Raw genomic sequence first — 22,722 nt, 5'->3', positions numbered from 1 at the left:
TATTGACAAGGATGATTGCAATTATAAAGAAATAATCTGAATCAGCAAAGTACTTGTTAAAGCAAATTTTCCAGTCATGCAAACTACCTTGCAGCACAATTTTATAATTTTATTTCAGTCCCTGAAAAGACACTTACTTCTTCTAAGTGAATATTGTCCAAGTCATATGAACTGTGTAAAGATTCTACCAACCAGCTTTCGGGTATAATCATGTTCAGGGTAAACAAGGGCATTTCTGGCATTTCAACAAATTTGGCCACAGGTCCTGTTGATAAATGGTTGTCAGCTGTGAAGACTAGTTCAGGCTCCAGCACAAAACGGTAAAAGCTGTGGACACAATACAGTGGGTTGAGTTTCTGCACACTGATGATGATTCGTGCACCTTATAATAAAAAATAAAATAATTAAGTTCAAGTGGCATATATTCTGTGTTGAAAATATAAGCCAAATAAGTACTGTTTCCCCAAGTGTTTATGTTCAGCTAAATATCACCGAATCACGCTCTATGGGATTGATAATGAGCTTTGTCATGTTTAAAGCACAGCTCATAGCGCAGCTTATTATGCACTGCATCAAACGCCCCCTTTCTGATACAAATCTTCAGGGCAGGAGTGGCATGGACTGGGGACTGGGGCCTGAGCATGGACTGGGGCCTGAGGCCTAGGGCCTGAGCATGGACTGGGGGCTGGGGCCTAGGGCCTGGGGCCTGGGGCCTGGGGCCTGAGCATGGACTGGGGATTGGGGCCTGAGCATGGACTGGGGGCTGGGGAGTGGGGGCCTGGGGCCTGAGCATGAATTAAACAAAACCAGGCAAGAGTAGGTTCCCGTGCAGCTTTAGGACTGGTAAAAACCTGATCAATAAAGGCGAATGGAATGCTGGCCTTTATCTCACAGGGGTTAGAATTCAAAAATGAGTAAGTGATGCTCGAGTTGATCAGAGCATTGGTCAGATCCCATCTGAAAAACAGGATTCAATTTTGGGCACCAAACCTCGGGAAAGATATATTGGCCTTGGCAGGGGTACAGCACAGGTTCACCAGAATTACACCACAGCTTAGAGGATTAAATTATGAGGACAGGTTGCATAAATGTGTCTTGTATTCCCTGGAGTTTAGATGGTTGAGGGGCATTCGAATTTCGTTGTTATCAGGTAGATACAGAGAAACAATTTCCTGTGTGGGGGAATCCAGAACAAGATTAGAGCTCGGCCATTTAGAAGCACTTGTCCATACAAAGGGTCATGCAAATCCAGAAGCCTCTCCCCAAAACACTGAGGACTCTGGGTCAATTGAAACGATCAAGTCCGAGATGGATATATTTTTGTTAGATGACGGTATCAATGATATGGAAGAAAGGCAAGTAAATGGAGCTGAGGTAAGACCAGCCAAGATGAGAGGTTTTCATGGAGTAGATTTAGAGAAGCGATTCCCTCTGATGAGTCAGTCAGCAACCAGAGGTCATCAATTCAAAATATTAAAAGGGAGTTGGACAGGTTGAGGATGAGGAAGGTACAGGGTTAGAGACAAATGGCGGGGACGTGGGACTGAGCACCACTGCTCTGTGCTGCAAGTTTCCATGATTCAAGGATTCTATCTGATGGAATGACGGAACAGGTTGCTGGGGCTGAGTGGCCTATTCCTGCTCCAATATGCCATGTGAATACCAGTATTGCCATCACATGCCAACTGACGGATCTTTTACTCTACTTTTACTTCCTAATGAGAAATGGAATTTTTTTTCATTAGTCACATATGGCTAGTGGCTAATATATCGGATAACACTGGCTGAGTAGTCGAACTCTCACCTCAATCCGAAGCTTGTAGACACACAGTCCATCTGAGCACATAATCTGGGCTGACACTTCAGTGCAGTATCTGAGGGAGTGCTGCACTGTCAGAGGTGCCACCTTTTGGATGAGTTGTTAAATTAAAGCCCTGTTTGCCAGCTCAGGTGGACACAAAAGATCCCATTGCACTATTCAAAGAAGAGCACGGGAGTTCTCCCAGTGTCCCGTCAATACTTATCCTTCAAACAACACCAGTGAAACAGACTATCTGGTCATTTATCTCATTGTTGTTTGTAGGATATTGAGATGCACGCTGCCATATACATACACTTCAAATGTACCTCATTGGTTGTGAAACACTTGGAGATGTTCCGTGGACATGAAAGAAGGCATACAAATACAACTCTATTGTCCATTTTATGCAGGCAAACTTAAGGGATAACGTATTCAGTGCAGTACTATGGAAGTGCTGCATTTTCAGAGGTACTGTCTTCTGGGTGAGACATTAAACCAAGACCCTGTTCACCTGTTCAGGAGGATATTAAAGATCCTGTGGCATTATTTGAAGAATACTGGGTGTTCTCTCAAAAACCTAGACGAAATTCTGTCCATAATCCACACCAACAAATACAGACTAACTGGTCAGTCATCGAATTTTCTGTTTATTGGATCCTGCTATGCACAAATTGGCTGTTGCGTTTGCTCACAAAATACTACAGGCAATACTTCAAAAGTAATTCATTGGGTGTGAGGTACTCTGAGATTTCCTGAGGAAGTGATAAAGCCTTATACAAGTTCTATCCTTGCTGCTGAATTGAACGATGATATAAGCTGTGATATAACCTCTGATCTAGAATTCAGCAAAAAAGGACCAAGGGATTGATTAAGAGGGGAAAAAGAGTATGAGAGTAAACTTGCAAGGAACATAAAAACCGACTGCAAAAAGTTTCTACAAGTACGTAAAAAGAAAAAGATTAGTGAAGAATAATGTAGGTCCTTTACAGACAGAAAATGGGAGAATTTGTAATGGGGAACAAGGAAATGGCAGAATTAAATAAATACTTCGGTTATGTCTTCACGGAAGAGGACACAAACAACATCCCAGAAATGCTAGGGAACCAAGGATCTAGTGAACAAGAGGAATTAAAGGAAATTATTAAGAAAATAGTGTTGGAGAAACTATTGAGACTGAAGGCAGATAAATCCCCAGGGCCTGATGATCTGCATCCCAGGGTACTAAAAGAGGTAGCCATGGAAATAGTGGATGCATTGGTTGTCATCTTCCAAAATTCTGTCGATTATGGAATAGTTCCTGCAGATTGGAGGGTGGCAAATGTAACCCCACTATTTAAAAAAGGGAGAGAGAAAGCGGAGAACTACAGACTGGTTAGCCTGACATCAGTAGTGGGGAAAATGCTGGAGTCCATTATAAAGGATGTGATAACGGCACACTTAGATAATATCAATGGGATTAAACAAAGTCAACATGGATTTATGAAAGGAAAATCATGTTTGACAAACCTACTGGAGTTTTTTGAGGATGTAACTGATAGAATAGATAAGGGAGAACCAGTGGATGTAGTGTATTTAGATTTTCAGAAGATCTTTGATAAAGTCCCACATAAGAGGTTAGTGTGCAAAATTAAAGCACATAGGATTGGGGGTAATGTATTGGCATGGATTGAAAACTGGTTAACTGACAGGGAACAGAGAGTAGGAATAAACAGGTCTTTTTCGAGGTGGTGGGCAGTGACTAGTGGGGTACCACAGGGATCAGTGCTGGGGCCCCAGCTATTCACAATATATATAAATGATTTGGATGAGGGGACCAAATGTAATATTTCCAAGTTTCCTGATGACACAAACCTAGGTGGGATTGTGAGTTGTGAGGAGGATGCAAAGACACTGCAAGGCGATTTAGATAGGTTGAGTGAGCGGGCAAACACAAGGCAGATGCAGTATAATGTGGATAAATGTGAAGTTATCCACTTTGGTAGGAAAAACATAAGGACAAAGTATTATTTAAAAGGTGATGGCTTGGGAAGTGTCGATGTACAGTGGGACCTGGATGTCCTTGTACACCAGTTATTGAAATCAAACATGCCGGTGCAGCAAGCAGTTAGGAAGGCAAATGGTATATTGGCCTTCATTGCAAGAGGATTTGAGTACAGGAGCAAGGATGTCTTACTACAGTTATACAGGGTCTTGGTAAGACTGCACCTGGAGTATTGTGTGCAGTTTTGGTCTCCTTACCTAAGAACAGATGTACTTGCCATAGAGGGAGTGCAGCGAAGGTTAACCAGACTGATTCCTGGGACGGCAGGACTGTCATATGAGGAGAGATTGGGTCGACTAAGCTGTATTCACTAGAGTTTAGAAGAATGAGAGGGGATCTCATTGAAACGTATAAAATTCTGACTGGGTTGGACAGACTGGATGCGGGGAGGATGTTTCCCCTGGCTGGGAAGTCTAGAACAAGGAGTCACAGTGTCAGGATACAGGGTAGGAAATTTAGGACTGAGATGAGGAGAAATGTTTTCACTCAGAGGCTGGTGAACCTGTGGAATTCTCGACCACAGAAGGCTGTGGAGGCCACGTCACTGAATATATTTGAGAGATATAGATAGATTTCAAGACATAAAAGGCATCAAGGGGGAAAAGCGGGAATATATTTGTTCCTGATCCGGGATCCAATCAGCAAACCCAGTGATCCAACATGAAATCTAAAATTCAGTTCCAGAGATATATGGTCGGCTGAATTAATTGGGTTAAAGTCTTTAGGCAATTGAAAGTAGACTGATTTTATAGTTGAACAACTTTTTTATATTGTCCATACTGGCAAAGAGACATCCACAATATCACATGATCTGGAAAAATAAAATTTGTTAGGAATAGAAACATAGAAAATAGGTGCAGGAGTAGGCCATTCGGCCCTTCGAGCCTGCACCGCCATTCAATAAGATCATGGCTGATCATTCACCTCAGTACCCCTTTCTTGCTTTCTCTCCATACCCCTTGATCCCTTTAGCCGTAAGGGCCGTATCTAACTCCCTTTTGAATATATCTAACGAACTGGCCTCAACAACTTTCTGTGGTTGTGAATTCCACAGGTTCACAATTCTCTGAGTGAAGAAGTTTCTCCTCATCTCGGTCCTAAATGGCTTACCCCTTATCCTTAGACTGTGACCCCTGGTTCTGGACTTCCCCAACATCGGGAACATTCTTCCTGCATCTAACCTGTCCAGTCCTGTCAGAATTTTATATGTTTCTATGAGATCCCGTTTCATTCTTCTAAATTCCAGTGAATAAAGGCCCAGTTGATCCAGTCTCTCCTCATATATCAGTCCTGCCATCTCGGGAATCAGTCTGGTGAACCTTTGTTGCACTCCCTCAATAGCAAGAACGTCCTTCGTCAGATTAGGAGACCAAAACTGAACACAATATTCCAGGTGAGGCCTCACCAAGGCCCTGTACAACTGCAGTAAGACCTCCCTGCTCCTATACTCAAATCCACTCACTATGAAGGCCAACATGAAAATACATCCTCCCCGTTGGGGAACTGAATGCCGGTCTCCCGTGTGACAGGCGGGGATACTCACCACTATACTAATGAAGAATTGGCTCCTAATTTGTAATATTGAACAAAATGATATGGATGTTGTCTCTGTACTAAAACAATGAAATGCTTGAGTTGCAGAAATCTGATGTCGGTTCTATACGTTTGGTGTACTGAGGTGACCATGCTCCACAGTTGCACACCAGGTTCAGGCTGTTTTGCCCCATGGTTTTAGAGCCGTTACCACCGCAATGTGACGGCAGCGGTGCGGGGCGGCATTTTGTAAATGCCCCCTCTTTATATTTGGAGCGGAGTACGGGATCATCCCAGCCATCTCCGCCCACCCCCACTCCTCCCCCACCTCGGGCACGCGACCCCTCACCGACCGGCAACAGTCCCCTTTCCACCCCACGTGGGAACTTGCCCCACAGGAGCGGATCGGCCCACACTCAGTGCCCCCGACAGCTTCTTGTGGCTAGGCAGCTCGTCCGCCCATAATGGGGAAGGCGCACTGCCGCGGCCCCCATTTTATTTTAATTGTCGGCTGACTCCGACCCCGACAGCGCTGCGTCATCGCTCCGACCCTCTTCTCAATCTTCTTCGCTGCCATGCTCCACCTCACAGTCAACAAGCTCCCCGCTGGAGTGGAACTAAACTACAGAACCAGTGGGAACCTGTTTAACCTTCGCCATCTCCAGGCCAGGTCCAAGACTACCCCAACCTCTGATGTTGAGCTGCAGTACAGGAACGACGCCTGCGTCTGTGCACATTCTGAGGCTGAACTCCAGGATACCGTCGATGTATTCACCGAGGCATATGAAAGCATGGGCCTTACGCTTAACATCCGTAAGACAAAGGTCCTCCACCAGCCTGTCCCCGCCGCACAGCACTGTCCCCCAGTCATCAAGATCCACGGCGCGGCCCCTCGACAACATGGACCATTTCCCATACCTCGGGAGCCTCTTATCAACAAAGGCAGACATTGATGCGGAGATTGAACTTCGCCACCAGTGCACCAGTGCAGCCTTTGGCCGCCTGAGGAAAAGAGTGGTCTACAGGGCTGTAGTAATACCCGCCCTCCTGTATGGATCAGAGGCATGGACGATGTACAGAAGGCACCTCAAGTCGCTGGAGATATATCACCAACGATGTCTCCACAAGATCCTGCAAATCCCCTGGGAGGACAGGCGCACCAACATCAGTGTCCACGACCAGGCTAACATCCCTAGTATTGAAGCACTGACCACACTCGATCAGCTTCGCTGGGCAGGCCACATAGTTCGCATGCCAGACACGAGACTCCCTGAGCAATTGCTCTACGCAGAGCTCCTTCATGGCAAACGAGCCAAAGGTGGGCAGAGGAAACGTTAAAATGCGACATCCCCACTGACACCTGGGAGTCCCTGGCCAAAGACCACCCTAAGTGGAGGAAGTGCATCCGGGAGGGCGCTGAGCTTCTCGAATCTCAACGCCGTGAGCGTGAAGAGGTCAGGCGCAGGCAGCGGAAGGAGCTTGCGGCAAATCAATCCCACCGCTCCCTTCCCTTCCCCCGACGAATGTCTGTCCCACCTGTAACAGGGTCTGTGGCTCTCATATCGGACTGTTCAGCCACCAAAGGACTCACTTTAGGAGTGGAAGCAAGTCTTCCTCGATTCCGAGGGACTGCCTGTGATGATGATGGTGGCCACGGGTTCGGCCGGGCCGTCAACACTCAGCCGCTGGCCCAGCCGAAACACTCCCTGGTGGCCCAGTGGGCCGAACTGAAATAATCGCGGAGTTCGCAGCGTTACTAAGGGGGAGGGGCGTTTTGACATCGCAGTGCCGTGACTCAGAGGGACAGCCGACCCGACACAACAGCATTTCCGCCCCGCTGCCTGGAACACCGACCCGACACCAAAAATTATAAAGATCTCAACATCACCCCATGGACTTGGCCAGAGAAAAACATTGAAAAATCAGACAGTGTGCACCGTTTGGGGCGGAGGGCAATTCCGGCTCCGAAATCTGGGGTCCAACTGCCCGACAATCATTACTTTCAGAATGCATGCACAGCACGAGAATGTTCTGATGTTGATTGGTGGCACTTTATTCACTTTTGAACTGACATGTGAACATAAATAGCAGGGCTTTCAAACAAGAGCTCAAAAGTCAAGGCCATTTCATTGTTTCTGCATTCCCTTCAGTTTAAAAACAAATGAACTTTCTTACCAAGGTAGAGGGTAAAACCACAAGCGGCTCAGTAAGTCACTGCCTCACCGCGATCAACATGCTGAATTAACTATTGAACACAGGACTCACACAATGTCATTCCTCGATACACCAGGAGTTTCTCACCTCTTCAAAGGCATCTCAGAGAGTTTGGATCTGCAGTTCATGAACACCTTCAGCTTCATATTGATCACCTCATGTAAAACCTGAATGAAAATCAAATATGATCATGTTTCACGAGGCTTCTTACGGCAGACACAATGGTTTATCACTTTACAGTCTTCTCTCCACACCATGTACAGGAATTAGCGACAAAGTTCAATACTTGATTACATTTTAATTCAAATTTGCAATGGGCTATCAGCTGCTGCATATCTAGCAGAAATCTTTAATCTGGGACGTATTTCTTATCAATTTTTGCCGTTATAAATTCCCTGCAGTTGCAGTGAGCTGACCAACAGCGTGAGGGCCTGAGACCACCAGGGTATATTTGGCGTCACTGACTCCACCCCTCTCCCTGGCTACTGTCGGAGCTGAGCCAGACCATCTGCAACCTTGGTGTTGTGTTTGACCCTGTGATCAGCTTCTGACCACATCGCCACTCCATCACCGAGATCGCCCACTTCCACCTCTGTAACATCGCCCGTCTCCGCCTCTGCCTCAGCTCATCCGCTGCTGAAACCCTCATCCGTGCCTTTGTTACCTCTAGACTTGAATATTCCAATGTACTCCTGGCTGGCCTCCCACATTCTACCCTACATAAACTTGAGGTCATCTAAAACTCAGCTGCCTGTGTCCTAACTCGCACCAAGTCCCGCTCACCCATCACCCCATGTGCTCGCTGCCCCGTGTCCTAACTCGTACCGAGTCCCACTCACCCATCACCCCCTGTGCTCACTGCCCCGTGTCCCGTGTCCCACTCACCCATCACCCCCTGTGCTCACTGCCCCGTGTCCCACTCACCCATCACCCCCTGTGCTCAGTGCCCCATGTCCTAACTCGCACCAAGTCCCACTCACCCATCACCCCCTGTGCTCGCTGACCTACATTGGGTTGAAGAATGTCTTGATTTTAAAATTTTCATCCTTGCTTTCCAACCTGTGAGGAGGGCTGTCACTCAGAGGACGGAGTTCTCAGTGACAGCTGTAAGGAGAATTGGTGTTTAACAATCTCGCTGGGTCATCACTGTCATTGCGTCTTGTTCACCACCATCACAACAATTACACATCCTTCATCACATCAAACGTCTTTAGCCCTACAAGACCATGCAAATCTAGCGAGTGAATGAATCAGTGAGCCTGAACTAAGGGCTCATCTTTATCATAAGGAACTCAAAAGCAAGCCCAATCCCTGCGGCACCCCACTGTTTACAGCCTGCCAACCTGAAAATGAGCCCTTTATTCCTACTCTCTGTTTTCTGTCCGTTAACCAATCCTCAATCCCATGAACCCTAATTTTGTTTAATAACCTCTTGCACCAAATTCCTCATAATCAGGGTAAAATCTAATGGAGGCTTTATCTTACTGAAGTCATAGGTAATTTATGATCACTTACGCATAATTTCCAAATCACATGTTTTTGGAATAAATCAAGACAGATGATAGATTATTGCTAAACTTGATCATGGATTTTCTAACAGTTGTGTGTTCAAGCACCCACACCTAATGATGTCGAGAGGTTCTTGCATCAAACATTCAAAAATTATCTGGAGGGTGATGAGAAGAAATCTATCAGTAAATTCACTGGTGGGATAGTTCTGTACCCGGGGTGTGGTGACCCCGTTCCTGCTTCCATCTGCTTTCTGCTAACGGGGCTATTCAGCAACGCCGTGCGTTACCCTAACCAATAAATGGTGCAGGGCTGATGACGTCGTCCATCACACGTTTTCAGCCAGGATAGTTAAAGGAGCCGAGGCCACATTGCAGTTGAAGGTTGATCCAGGACAGTGCAGGCAGCACACTGGGGTTTTCATTGTTCCAAACAGTGACTGCACTGAGAGAGAGGGCTGCACCCAGGCTCTCCCATCACTACCTCCATATGCTGTGGAGGGAGTCAGAGCACACAGGGAGGTCCTCTTCCCTTCTTTTTGGCAAAAGAGACCTCCCCAACAGACCAAACCAGTCTGGTTGGAGCTTGCAGAGGAGGTCATGAGCAGGGATGTGGTGAGGAGGACCAGGGCGCAGTGCCGGAAGCGTTTCAATGATCTCAATAGATCAGGAAAGGTGAGTACAAAGCCACACTCAACCTCATCCTGCTGTGCCTCTCATCACATCCCCATCACTCTGCTTTCACTACCCTACTCCTGCACATCCTTACTCACACCAACTTACCTTGCACCTCCACCCATCCCTCTCTATCTACATTATCACATCCCCATCTGACTAACCACCCCTCACACTCACCCTCATCCTAATGCAATCATACTAACTCATCATAGGCAGTCCCTCGGAATCGAGGAAGACTTGCTTCCACTCTTAAAATAAGTCCTTGGGTGGCTGAACAGTCCAATACGAGAACCACAGTCCCTGTCACAGGTGGGACAGATAGTCATTGAGGGAAGGGGTGGGTGGGACAGGTTTGCCGCACGCTCTTTCCGCTGCCTGCGCTTGATTTCTACACGCTCTCGGCGATGAGACTCGAGGTGCTCAACTAACACCACACAAGGTCACTTGACATGGGCACCCCACTCGATCAGAGTCACCCTTTAAAGATGTAACCCATCCATTCCTTACACTAATTCCATCGCTCTCACTCAACCTTCTCCTCTTTCCCTCCTTGCAGGAAAAGAGAGCCCACAATAAAAGGGAGAGGGAGAGAACCAGAGGTGGTCCTCCATCATTGGCCACCTTCACCGCAGCAGGAGAGGTTGTCCTGGAGGTCTCAGGAGTCGCCGAGCAGTTGGAGGTGAGAGACGGAGAGAGGGGGACACCTCAGCAACCAGGTGACAGAATTACATCTCATAGTCACATGGCATACAGCAGTCACTTAGTGGGGACTGGTGTCAGGAATGTTCATCATATGCATCATGGTATTGTTACCCATTCGTGATATGACATTTCTAACTCATCTCTTTACTGTCCCACAGGTCCATCAACACCCCCCCACTCCTGTCCAGGAGGAGGAGGATGACGACTCCACAGAGGAGCCTCCAGCCTCTAAGGGGGCACCGACACCAGACATGAGCCCACCCAGCGCCAGCGAAGAGACGCACACCTCGGTGGGTGCCACGCGAGATAGAGTGTTGTCAGCTGCTGTCTCACAACTCACAAGTGAGCAAGAGGAGCTGGTGGAGACAGGGACAGCAGTGGGACTCCTCGGCGGCGGGTACAGGTCACTCCCAGCTCTGCTCAGCTGCAGGCAGACACCGAGTCTCGGGGGCCATCCAGAGAGAGAGCAATCCTGGAGGGGCAGCAAGAAGTGCATGAGGCGACAGGTTTTGCGAGCGCGATATCTGTAAATGTGTAGAGAAAGGAGGAGTCTCTCTCCAACATGGGCCTCACCGTGTCGCTGGCGATGGTGGATGGAAAGGATGGCCACCTGTATGGAGCAGCTAATGTGCCACTCACAGGAGCACATGGGGCTAGAACCTCCACTTTTGAGCTTATCACCCAAAAATGGGCGTTATTTCCGGCGTGGGCGGTAAAAAAGAGTTTTCAGATCACCGGCTTCTCGCCCATTCTCAAAATACCAAGTTTACATTTTTGAAAATGGGCGTTACCGTGAACGATATCAAATGGGCGGCAGCGTTAAATTTCTTTGACCGGCCATAAAGTGTGGCCGTCCTTAGCAACGGCATGGCAACGCTCGATTCCGGCAATTATGGAGGTCAAGGGTCACCATGACATGCGCAGAAGAGGAGCCAGAGAGAGAGGGAGCTCAGAGGGACTGAAGGCGTGTCTGGGTGTGGTGTGGCTGCTTTGGGACGAAGGAGGGAGACTTCAGAGCTTCACAGCAAATCGGGAAACAAATAGTAGCTGTTACCAGCCACATATGTGACTGAATTTTCCCTATAATGGAGGAGGAGGAGGTGACACAGCACGGTGTGGGGACTGATGCTGGAGAGAGCAGTGAGGTGGGAGAGGAGCACATTGGAGGGCGCAAAAGAGCCAGGAGGTTCTTGGACGAGGCAAATGCCTCCCTCCTGCAGGAGGTCGAGTCACGCTGGGGTGATTTGACCCAGGGAGGGGGTGGGAAGCCCACCCCAAAGGCCTACCAGAGGATATGGACCGAGATAGCAGAGGTGGTCTCGTCGGTGACCAATGAGGTGCGTGAGGGCAACCAATGCCGCAAACGATGGAACGACCTTGTGGGATCTGCAAGAGTAAGTATTACATTGATTTACATGTACCGATGTGTTTATATAATTTGATTTGTAACAGTCATGAGTGACTATCAGCAGATGTGAGGTCTTGCACTTTTACCGGGAATGTTGTACTCAAAGCCTGTGGTCACGGTGTACGTCTTTAGGTAAAGAATGATAATAATCATAATAATCATGATTACATCTGTCGGTTATGTGTTGTATCAGTCTCTGTGACAGTACCTAGCAATGATATCATGCAATGATCTCATGCCGTGTCGTCCTGTTACCTTTTACAGAAGAAGCTATTGACGATGAGGTCCATGCAGAGGCGAATGGGTGGGGGAGGCCACCAGTCCCCAGTGACATCACTGAGATGGAGGAGCGAGTGCTAGCACTCGTGGAGAAGCAGCCCCGGACAGCCATGGACGTATCTGCAGACCCTGAAGTGATGCCACGTGAGTAAAGCTTACACCACTGTGTGATGTGAAGTCAATAGATGCCACACCAACTCATATCCGAACAATCATATATGATAGATGATTTCTAAAAGCGTCATAGAAATAATGCTGGCCTCATGAGAATCATTGCAATGCACAATGTGTTGATGGTCATGAAATGTGATGTCTGTGATGATTTTGAGAGCGGTGGTGCTTTTGTTGTGCATATGCTGTGTGTAGCGCTGAACTCACCTTGTGACCCTAGCACCCACTTCTCCTCGAATGACCCCATTTGTGTTTTGCAGCTCAGCCAGCAGTGTGGCCCCAGGCAAGACCAGAGGCCAGAAGGTGGGGGCGCGGGGCCCGACTCAGCGGACGATCCTACTACACCTGGTGCTGAGGAGCTCCGATTCTCCCCCGTCAATCCACTGGGTCCGTTCTCCACGGATGAGAGCGTGGACTTCGAAGAACCTGCATCGCCACGCTCCAGAAGCCATTCCACCCCAAGGCCATCTAGTGGTCCTCCAGTCATTCCCGCCTCCACTCTGGAGGTACTGGACCCAAGCACCTCTCCACAGGACACCACATTTGTCCCCAGGATGGCACTGACCCCGCGGAGGTCTTGTGGACGCAGCAGGTCTGTTCCACGAGCACCACATGACAGCGGAGAGATGGTACAGTTGTCCAGGAGGACTGTAGACATTGGTGACCAGCTCATCTAACCATTGGGGGGCATATCCTGACAGCTGGCCACCATGACCGAGTACATTCCACGGATGGCGGAGGCCCTGGATGCGATAGCCAGGAACACTACTGGCACAGACCTCCCAATGGGCCCCGAACGTGGCACTCCACCCCTAGGTTGCTTTCATCCGTCCACTGCGAACGACGGATGAGAGCAAGGACCAAGATCCTGCTTCTGCATCAGAGAATATTCCCCCTCTCGGCACCCCCCGTTCCCGTACCTGTGCAACCACCGCATCTGCCTTCATCCTCCCCAATGAGGCACCGCCTGAGGAGCTCCTCGGCCAGGTGCCGAGGAGCGAGGAGGGGAAGGGATAGAGGTGGGGAGAAGGAGGAGGGGGCAGGGGGGGGGAAGGAAAGTGAGGTGTATGTCCACAGGTGATGGCTGGGTTACAACTCCATCTGGCTGTATGCAATTTGTTGTAATGTATGGGGGCTGGGGACCATGCTCCTGCTTTGCCTTTGTATTTTGGGCTGCTAGACATGATGAACATTTGATTTATGTCAATGGTGGAAAAAGTGGGTTGTGGACGGGGTTTGGGTGTTATTGTCTGTGATACTTAGGATTTCAGACCAATGTTGGTATTAAACTTTTGTTATTGAACATAACCTTGTTGCGCATTTTCTCAGATAGCTGCGCTGGTGATTCCTTACAATGAGTTACATACAACTTAACATCAATGTAAACTTTAACTGGCATCAAGGTGATGGGCACCATTGATATCTGAGCTGCACATACACAGCAGTGTGTCAGCGTTGTCACTCACATCAGCGCTCTTTCTGGCAAATCTTTCCGATATCAGTTCCTCACATAAGAGTAGGATTTAACAAATGCCAGCCACACTTTTTGTGGGCGTTTTTTTGAGTGAGCGATATGTGTGCGAGGTGGTGAAATTGAAGATGGGCGATCTCCATGGCCGCTAGTTTGGGTAAATATGCTCTTTACGGCAAAAAATAGTGGGCGGGCGTTAACAATGAATCTCGGCGTTAATTCCGTGCGGAAAGTAATGCTGGGAGATATTATGGGCGTTGAATTCGGCCATTCTGCTGTTTCTGCCCAAAAAAGATGGGGCAGGCGTGATGTTTTTTCTTGACGTTAAGCCCGTTGGGAAAATAACGCTCGGCGATAAGTCTCCTAAAAAAGCCCGTCAGTTTCCATTTTGTGCCAGAATGGGCGATATATAGGCGGTCTACGTCATTTCAGCAGTAAAATGGCCGCTCAGTGGGCGTTATGCATGCAAAATAAGTGGAGGTTCTAGCCCCATGGTCTCTATGGAGATTAGATTGCAGAGGCTCATAGATCTCCTCTGAGGAGGGATATTAATATAGACTTGAGATAAGTCTATGGCCCCACTGCTGTGCACCAAGGTGCTCTCCAGCTCCTTGCTGGAGAGCAAGGAAGTGTGGGAGACCCATGAGAGGGATGATGGTGAGAGGGGACATGGAAGTGGGGACTTCTATCAAGCGCTTACACTTATTCCCCCATTGCCCCCCTCAGTCAGAGCCCCAGATGCCTCCTGGGATCACAATGGCCGAGTCTGCCCCTGCACAGTTGCAGAAGGAGCAGACTTTGACGGGGCCTTCACAGGCTCCAAAACCCAGAGTCCACCAAAAGTGTCTACGCAGAGGCAGCAGGGAAGTGAGCGGCCTGCCTCGACCTCTGCTGAAGTCACAGGGGTTGCACCTCGTAGAAGCACGTGTAAGAGAAAGATGAAGGTAGATTATCTGAATGGTGACAGATTAGGAAAAGGGGAGGTGCAACGAGACCTGGGTGTCATGGTACATCAGTCATTGAAGGTAGACATGCAGGTACAGCAGGCGGTGAAGAAGGCAAATGGCATGCTGGCCTTCATAGCGAGAGGATTTGAGTATAGGAGGAGGGAGGTCTTACTGCAGTTGTACAGGGCCTTGGTGAGACCACACCTTGAATATTGTGTGCAGTTTTGGTCCCCTAATCTGAGGAAAGACATTCTTGCTATTGAGGAAGTGCAGGGAAGGTTCACCAGACTGATTCCCAGGATGGCTGGATTGACATATGAGGAAAGATTGGATCGGCTAGGCTTATACTCACTGGAATTTAGAAGAATGAGAGGGGATCTCATAGAAACATATAAAATTCTGACGGGATTGGACAGGTTACATGCAGGAAGAATGTTCCCGATGTTGGGGAAGTCCAGAACCAGGGAACACAGTCTAAGGATAAGGGGTAAGCTATATAGGACCGAAATGAGGAGAATTGTAAACCTGTGGAATTCTCTGCCACAGAAAGTTGTTGAGTCCAGTTCATTGGACATATTCAAAAGGGAGTTAGATGTGACTCTTACGGCTAAAGGGATCAGGGGTTATGGAGAGAAGGCTGGGGTGGGGTACTGAGGTTGAATGATCAGCCATGATCATATTGAATGGTGGTGCAGGCTCGAAGGGCCGAATGGCCAACTCTTGCACCTATTTTCTATGTTTCTATGAAACACAGGTAGATTCATAAGGGCTGCTTCTTGGGTGTTTTATTCAATGTTGATGGCAAGATTCCGCTAATGTAGTCAACCATTAAAATCTTTATTTTCATGACTTTGCTGTCTTGGATATATTTGTGTGTTACTTTGGAAGTGGTTCAGTGAGTTGGAGTGAATGGTGAGATGTAACGGTACCTCCAGCAATGGTGGTCAGTGTGAAAGGAACAGCTTGGTCAGCCTGGTGCAGCATGTGGCAGCCATATGGGTATAAAACGTAGTTAACTGAATCTGGCCATGGTGAGGCCATCCTTGGCCTCCCGGCAGCAGTGTGGTTGGGTGCTGATGCCCTGTGCAGCATCAGGTGATTGTGGAGGAGGGTTGGTGGTGGTGGTGTTGGGGCTCATCATGGTCATCATGAGACAGTATAAACGGTACCCATGCTGAGGGTATAGATGGCAGGCTAAGTAGAGATGACAATAGTAATCTGTCGATGGTGAGAGAGGTTCTTCCACTGTTCTGGCAATGCAGTCTGCAGCATCTTGCGCCTGAGCAAAGTGATTCTGTGTCAGGTCGGAGCTTTTACTAAACATTTGATGCTGTCAATAATCAGCTGGAGCAATGGCCACTGAACTCCCGTTTCAGACTGACAGACGCGGTTCCCGAGCTGCGTGAATCCCGTGGCCATGCAGGAAAATTTAAAATGTAGTGGGAAAAGGCTCTTAATTGTCTGAAAACAAGGTTATAATGATTTCAATTAGGGTGTCCGCTTGTGCGGGTGGTGTTGCTGCTGCCCCCGAGGGAAAGGCTGGCGGGGGCAGGATGACGCGGTTCCTGACCTGTCTCCGATCGTGTCCACACGGACCCCAGAAAATTCCAGCCAGTGAAACTGGAGCAGGAGTCGGCCATTCGGTCCCTCGAGCCTGCTCCGCCATTCAATAAGATCATGGCTGATCTTCTACCTCAACTCCACTTTCCTGCACTGTCCCTATATTCCTGGATTCCCTTGATATCCAATCCCTTTGCAATAAAGGCCAACATGCCATTTGCTTTCCTAATTGCTTGCTGTACCGCATGCTAACTCTCTGGCTGGAATTTTCCCCGAAATAAACAGTTGGATTTGGAGCAGTTAGTGTTAGAAATGGGATTCCCGCCCTGGTCCTGACTCCAACCCGCCAATCTCCATTTTTTGCTGGAGGCGGGACGAGGGGGGGGGGCAGCGACAATCCGTTCCCAGGGGCGTTTCCTCAATTTAAATATTGTAATGAGGGTGGCAGGCTCTGTTTCCTCCTCCATCCTGTGGTTAACTGCCTGTGGACGGGTATCACGTGACTCGTGAAACCCAGAGCTTAAACTGAGGCGGGCACTGCTGGATCCAGCAGGTAAATGCTTTATATCTACCTCCTGGATCCAGGGTCCCTCCCTAACCCACCTCCTCGTGATCACCGACCACCCGTCTCCCTCCCACACAAAACCTCCGATCACCCCCCACCCAAACAATGAGGAGGTGGGTGGCCATTATCCTCCAGTGGCCAGCCCCGATCCTCTCCTCCGCCCCCCCCCCCGATCCCTGTCCGACCCCCCCACCTCCAATTCCTAACCCTTGCTGATCCTCTATCCCCAATCCCTGAATGCAGACGATCCTCCTCCCCACCCGCCCTGCCCCGATCCCTGGCCAATTTCTGCCCCCGCCCCGATCCCTCCCCCGGACCGGCCCATCGCTGTTGAAGCTACCTCTGACTGTGTGGCTGGCTGCGGGCAGGGCCTGTGGGAATCCCCTCGGAGGCCCCCCGCCCCCAACCTGCTTCCCTTGAGAAATCTGCGAGGCCACCTAAATCTGAACACCAACGTTTAATAGTTTCCCACCTGAAGAGATGCAAAATTCACCAGAAACCCCTCCTGTGTTTGGGCTCATTCGAAAGGAAATTTAATTTGGGACTATCTACCGAAACGTTTGGAATTCTAAAGTGCTTATGGAAGAAACTACGAACTTTAATAGAATTTTGGATTTTAAAAGACAAGCTCAAGGCTCGTGGGCGGACCGACAGAACTAGCAAGAGACAGTCTAATTGTGTGAAGCTACCTGGGTGTGAGGGCTAAGTTAACCTGTCTGGAAGAATGACTTTTCGAAAATCCTTCCCCACAAGATACATTAACATCACAAAATCACCCAAAGGTAGCTACCCATCAACATGGGTCTGGACAACCATTTCAGCATATACATCACAAAGAGGCCCAATCCAGCCTGTAAGCACAAAAAGACATTGCAATTACCAAACTAATATTTCCATCAGGAAACAGTTTTCGAACATCAACTCACCCAAGACATATCAACTTTTAACGAGCCCGACAAAATATTACAGAGAAGAACCAAGCCCGCCAAAATTATACAAAGGATTTTGAACAGATTTGGCAGCAAGATTAGAACCACTGAAATCGTATAACTGGCCACTGTTTTCAACAGAGGTTGGGTGGTTGCTAGGTAGCTACAAGGCTGCTACTACCTCAGATGACACTTTGACTGACAGACTAGTACCACACTACACAGTGTCATCAAGACAAGGAGAGAAACCAACGCGACAGTTGTAAACTAACTTCTCCAGCCTCCAAGTCTTGAAGTCCTGAAGGAAGGAAGAACATCACCATCTACCATTAACTATCAAAAAGATTGGTAAGCATAAGTCCCTGCCTGCCCTGGAGTCTAACCTAGCTAGAATTAGTTATTGGGAGGTGGGAGGTATAATTTTACTGCCACCCCCTTTGAATGTGTAGTGTATGGTTCTTTATTAGAGTGATTTGTGATTTTAACTTTGACCTTGTATCTTTCCTTGTATTGTTCTTTATTAGAGTGATTGTAAGTTTGGCCTTGTATTTTCTTACTAGAGTAATAAGCCTATATTACTTTGACTGTAATAAAACCAAAGTTCTTTGCATCAAACCAGTGTCCTCTGCACTTCTGTCACACCCCCCAAATAAATGCAGAGTACAGAACCCCAGGGAAGGGGAGCGATTCGAAACCGCTCAAGTTAGTCAGATGGGAACCTGACCCGCTCATAGAGACCACCCCCTTTACACACTCTTAAAAAATATTCTGTTTTTCCATTCTTCCTACCAAAGTTCCCACATTATGCTCCATCTCCCACGTATTGCACGCTCACATAATCTGTCTCTATCCCTTTGCAGGCTCTTTGTGTTTCTCCTCACAGCTTACTGTCACCCCTAGCTTTGTATCGTCAGCAAACTTGGATACATTACACTCAGTCCCTTCATTAAAGTCATTGATATAGATTGTAAATAGTGAGACCCAAGGACCAAAGTTATTGAAGTGACATCACTTTTCACAATATGCAGTTTTGTGCATATTTCGAAAAGGAAGTCACAGTGTACTGAACTCTAATAAAACACTTTTAAATTCTTGAGCTGATTTATTAGTGTTCACAGGGAGATAAAACGTAACCAATATGCCTGAGTATTTGTGCATTTTTGTTTTTCAGGGTGGTAGGGGGAGGATAGCCCCAGAGTGCGTGGCAAATCATTTCTTCAAGACAACTTACACTCCAAGCCAATCCTGAAAGATTATTGGAAAATATATGTAGAACAAAGTACGCACTTGAATAAAGGTTGATGTTCTCACCATGAGTAAGGAGGTCATCTTCTGTGCTTCCCTGCTTAGTGGATCAAGAATGGCCACCACTTCATAAAAAACTCCATCGTGGGGTTGTATCTTTACTACACTACAGAATAAATAAAACATATTTGCGTTGCAGAACACTAGGAATACAATTTAGTTTTAGAAAGGTTCAGCTGTTGATCCTGTTCTTACCTGAGCTGATCGTGAAGAAAGGTGACATCCCTTCGCGATTGCACTTTGGGCATTGATGATAGAACAGCATCAATCTTCATCAGGAGATCACTGCCACTGCAGTGCACAAGGAAAACATGGCAGTTGTTGTCCAATTTTATTCCAATTCGAAGAGTAAACATTATAGGCTGGAATTTCGGTTCTGGTCACCTTGTGGCGGTAATGACAGCGGTAAACGGTTTGTGTCAGCAGCCTCAAAATTCACTGGCTGGGCCCGGAGTGTGGGCGGAGCGCGAGGGGAGGCTGTCCACATCTCTCTTAGGGTGCCAGGCCGGCTGAAGATGGGAAAATCCCGAGCTAAAGAGCCAGCCTCGGAGCACCGTGGGAATAAAAAACACCCAGAAAACGCACAACAAGCATTCCCAATACCTTGCCCACCCCACATTGGGGTAAATCACAAAGATAAAAATAAACAAAACAATCAAACTGACATCATTCATTACTAACTTCACTCCCACCGCTGGGTCAGCTCTGCCTGGTGTTCCAGGCAGTCCCACTACACGGCGCTGGAGAGTCGGTGTCCAACAAAAATCTGCGCGCTGTCGAAACCGGTGGCGTTCCACACTGGCTCAACGCTCCCGGGCGGTGCTGCTCTGCGCCCTCGCAAAACCCGCAACTTATTTCCGAAGCTGGCCGCCCGCCCGGAAACCATCCCCGCCGCCATTACTGCCCCTCCTGCAACATCGGAAAATCCAGCTGTGTGTCTGGAATCAACGGCCTTTGTGTGAAGCTGACATACGAGGGCTGCTGCTCTCACCACCTGCACTTGCTGCTGCTCATGTTATCAATTGCAGTCAGCACTGACTGACAGGAGGAATGGTTTGCGGCTTAGAATAGGTCTCACACAGACTGATCTCCCACCAAGATATCAAGCCTTTCAGTTTGTTGGCGTATTAGAAAACTAGAAACATTCACCCATTAGTGATACAAAGGGGGTCATTTTAACTCCCAAAAACGGATCAATTTTGGTTGATTTGGAGGTTAAAATGTAAAAAATCTGAACAGGAACCCAAACCGCCTAAATCTGCCTACTTCCGAGAAAGATGCAGAGTTATAGGTGCAGGAAAGTTCAGATCTCATGAATAACGCGATCAATCTGACTTCACAACATCACCTAACGTATCTGTTTCACTTTGCTTTGTTAGAGGTTTTTCAAACTTTCTCATGATATTATGAATGATGAAATATTTGGCTGCTGTGAATTTGACAGATATCATTTGGCACACATGCACTGATACGATCAGAGGAATTAATTACATGAGTACTCAAGTCAGAAAGACCCCGTATAACCTGCCAAACTGAGACTATGTTTAAAAGTAGCTTATTTGTAGAATTCTCATCATTGTTTTTAAATCCCTGCACAGTCTCACCCTTCACCATCTCTGCAGCCTTCTCCAAGCTTCAACCCTCCGCCATCTCTGCGCTGCCCCTCCAATTCAGGCCTCTTGTACATCTCCTATTTAATCGCTCCACCAGTGGTGGCCGTGCCTTCCACTGCCTTGGCCGTAGACTTTAGAATTCCCTCCCTAGACCTCTCCGCCTCTCTCTGCTTCTTAAAACCTTCATCTATCCGAATATCTGGTACTTTATCCTCTACCTCGACTGTGAAGACCGATACAAATGATTATTTAGCAAGTCCTGTGTCTGTCTATAGGGGATAACTGATATCCCACCTGCCCAATTACTGCCACAAATTTTGGTATTTCAACTCCAAGCAATGCTCCACATATACTCTGTATAACTCTGTCCCTTGTACAAAAGCACAAGTTTAGAATCAAGGATTGCTTGTTGAACTGGGTATATGGGAACATACATTAGGACATGGAATAGCACTAAGCTTGGTATCTGAACACAAATTCTGCAGATCCTCTGTATACTCAGTGACTAGCAGCATGAGTATCAAGGTCTGTAATAGCACCATCTGCCTGTACCCTATGGCTGTGCCACCAACAAAATAAACTCATTTTCGGAGTCAGAAGAAACCAGCACTACAGTATTTTACAAACACACCTTTTAGAATCCACGCCCATCTGTTTTATATGGACTTTAATCTTCTCGGATGAAGTGCTGAGGGTAATCTGCTCCAACAGGTAGAAATCTTCAGTGTGGAACTCTTCACTTTCATTGAAAGCTCCCAGGATCTGAACGTGAATGCAACAACATGCTAGGAAATTAATATTTGATAAAAATTTCTGAGGGCCTCACATAATTCACACTAAGGGCAGCTTACTGTGACACACATGGCAAGCTTTAAAGCTGCTCAAATGTACAAAACAAACTCAAGTGAGAACTTTCCTCCAAAGCACTGGGATGAACAGCACGATGTCCGGGGCACAATCCTGCCACAATTTCCATCCTTACTTTCCTCACTAACCCAGGATGCATCCCATACTGTTTTGTAACTATTATAGATAAAGCAATGTTGTCACTTTAATAAAACATTGATAGAGGCAGAGAGGTTGTTTCCACTGGTCGGGGAGACTAGAACTAGGGGGCACAGCCTCAAAATACGGGGGAGCCAATTTAAAACCGAGTTGAGAAGGAATTTCTTCTCCCAGAGGGTTGTGAATCTGTGGAATTCTCTGCCCAAGGAAGCAGTTGAGGCTAGCTCATTGAATGTATTCAAGTCACAGATAGATAGATTTTTAACCAATAAGGGAATTAAGGGTTACGGGGAGTGGGCGGGTAAGTGGAGCTGAGTCCACGGCCAGATCAGCCATGATCTTGTTAAATGGTGGAGCAGGCTCGAGGGGCTAGATGGCCTACTCCTGTTCCTAATTCTTATGTTCTTATTGAAGACATGACATCATACCTACAGCCCATGTGTGCACTAGCGAGAATATGAGTCCTGTGCTCAGCCACTCTGAGTTACAGACCCAGAAATTGCTGGAAATATGATGGGAATTAATGGCGCTTGTCGATATTAGTGTGGAAAAAATCCAGCAATTCGAGGCAAAGAAGCGAAACACGGAGAGATCCGATTCACCACAAACTGCCGTTAGCCTTGACACAAGAGGGGATCCTGTGGAGGCAGAGGGCACGGCTGAGGTAATAAATGAGCACTTTGTATCTCTCTTCACCAGAGAAGAGGACGCTGCCAATGTAGCAGTAAAGGTAAGCACAAAGAACTCCGCTGCTATTGGTGTCTCCTGAGCGGGCTGCAGTTAAAGGTTTGGGGGTGATAGGTGTTTATAGATTGACTGGTTTACGATGGGGGAAGGGAGAAGCTCAGGCCGAAAGTGGGAAGGGGAAGGGGGAGGGGGGGGGAAAGAGAGAGCCACCCCTCCCAAACCCGGAATCACAACTCGGCCCCAGGGATCGGACCCCTACACCCCCACCCCCGCAGATTCAGACCCCGCCTCCCAGCCCAGGCCCA

At 47.8% G+C, this 22,722-nt stretch overlaps 1 protein-coding gene across 1 annotated transcript in view; it reads right to left on the bottom strand.

Annotated features, from left to right (window-relative positions):
- Positions 1-22,722, bottom strand: part of LOC139275340 (UDP-glucose:glycoprotein glucosyltransferase 1-like) — a 135,439-nt gene that overhangs the window by 87,328 nt on the left and 25,389 nt on the right. The window contains exons 6-10 of the mRNA XM_070892651.1: positions 21,357-21,487; positions 19,308-19,403; positions 19,119-19,218; positions 7,677-7,756; positions 138-327 (exon numbers count right to left, since the gene is read on the bottom strand). Of these exons, the coding sequence (XP_070748752.1) occupies positions 138-327; positions 7,677-7,756; positions 19,119-19,218; positions 19,308-19,403; positions 21,357-21,487 (597 nt within the window). The remainder of the gene's footprint in view (positions 1-137; positions 328-7,676; positions 7,757-19,118; positions 19,219-19,307; positions 19,404-21,356; positions 21,488-22,722) is intronic.

This window comes from Pristiophorus japonicus, chromosome 10 (genome assembly GCF_044704955.1).
Source record: "Pristiophorus japonicus isolate sPriJap1 chromosome 10, sPriJap1.hap1, whole genome shotgun sequence".
Taxonomy (NCBI): Eukaryota; Metazoa; Chordata; class Chondrichthyes; family Pristiophoridae; genus Pristiophorus; species Pristiophorus japonicus.
Note: the sequence above shows the minus strand (reverse complement) of the source record. Positions and strands in the feature narration are given on the sequence as shown.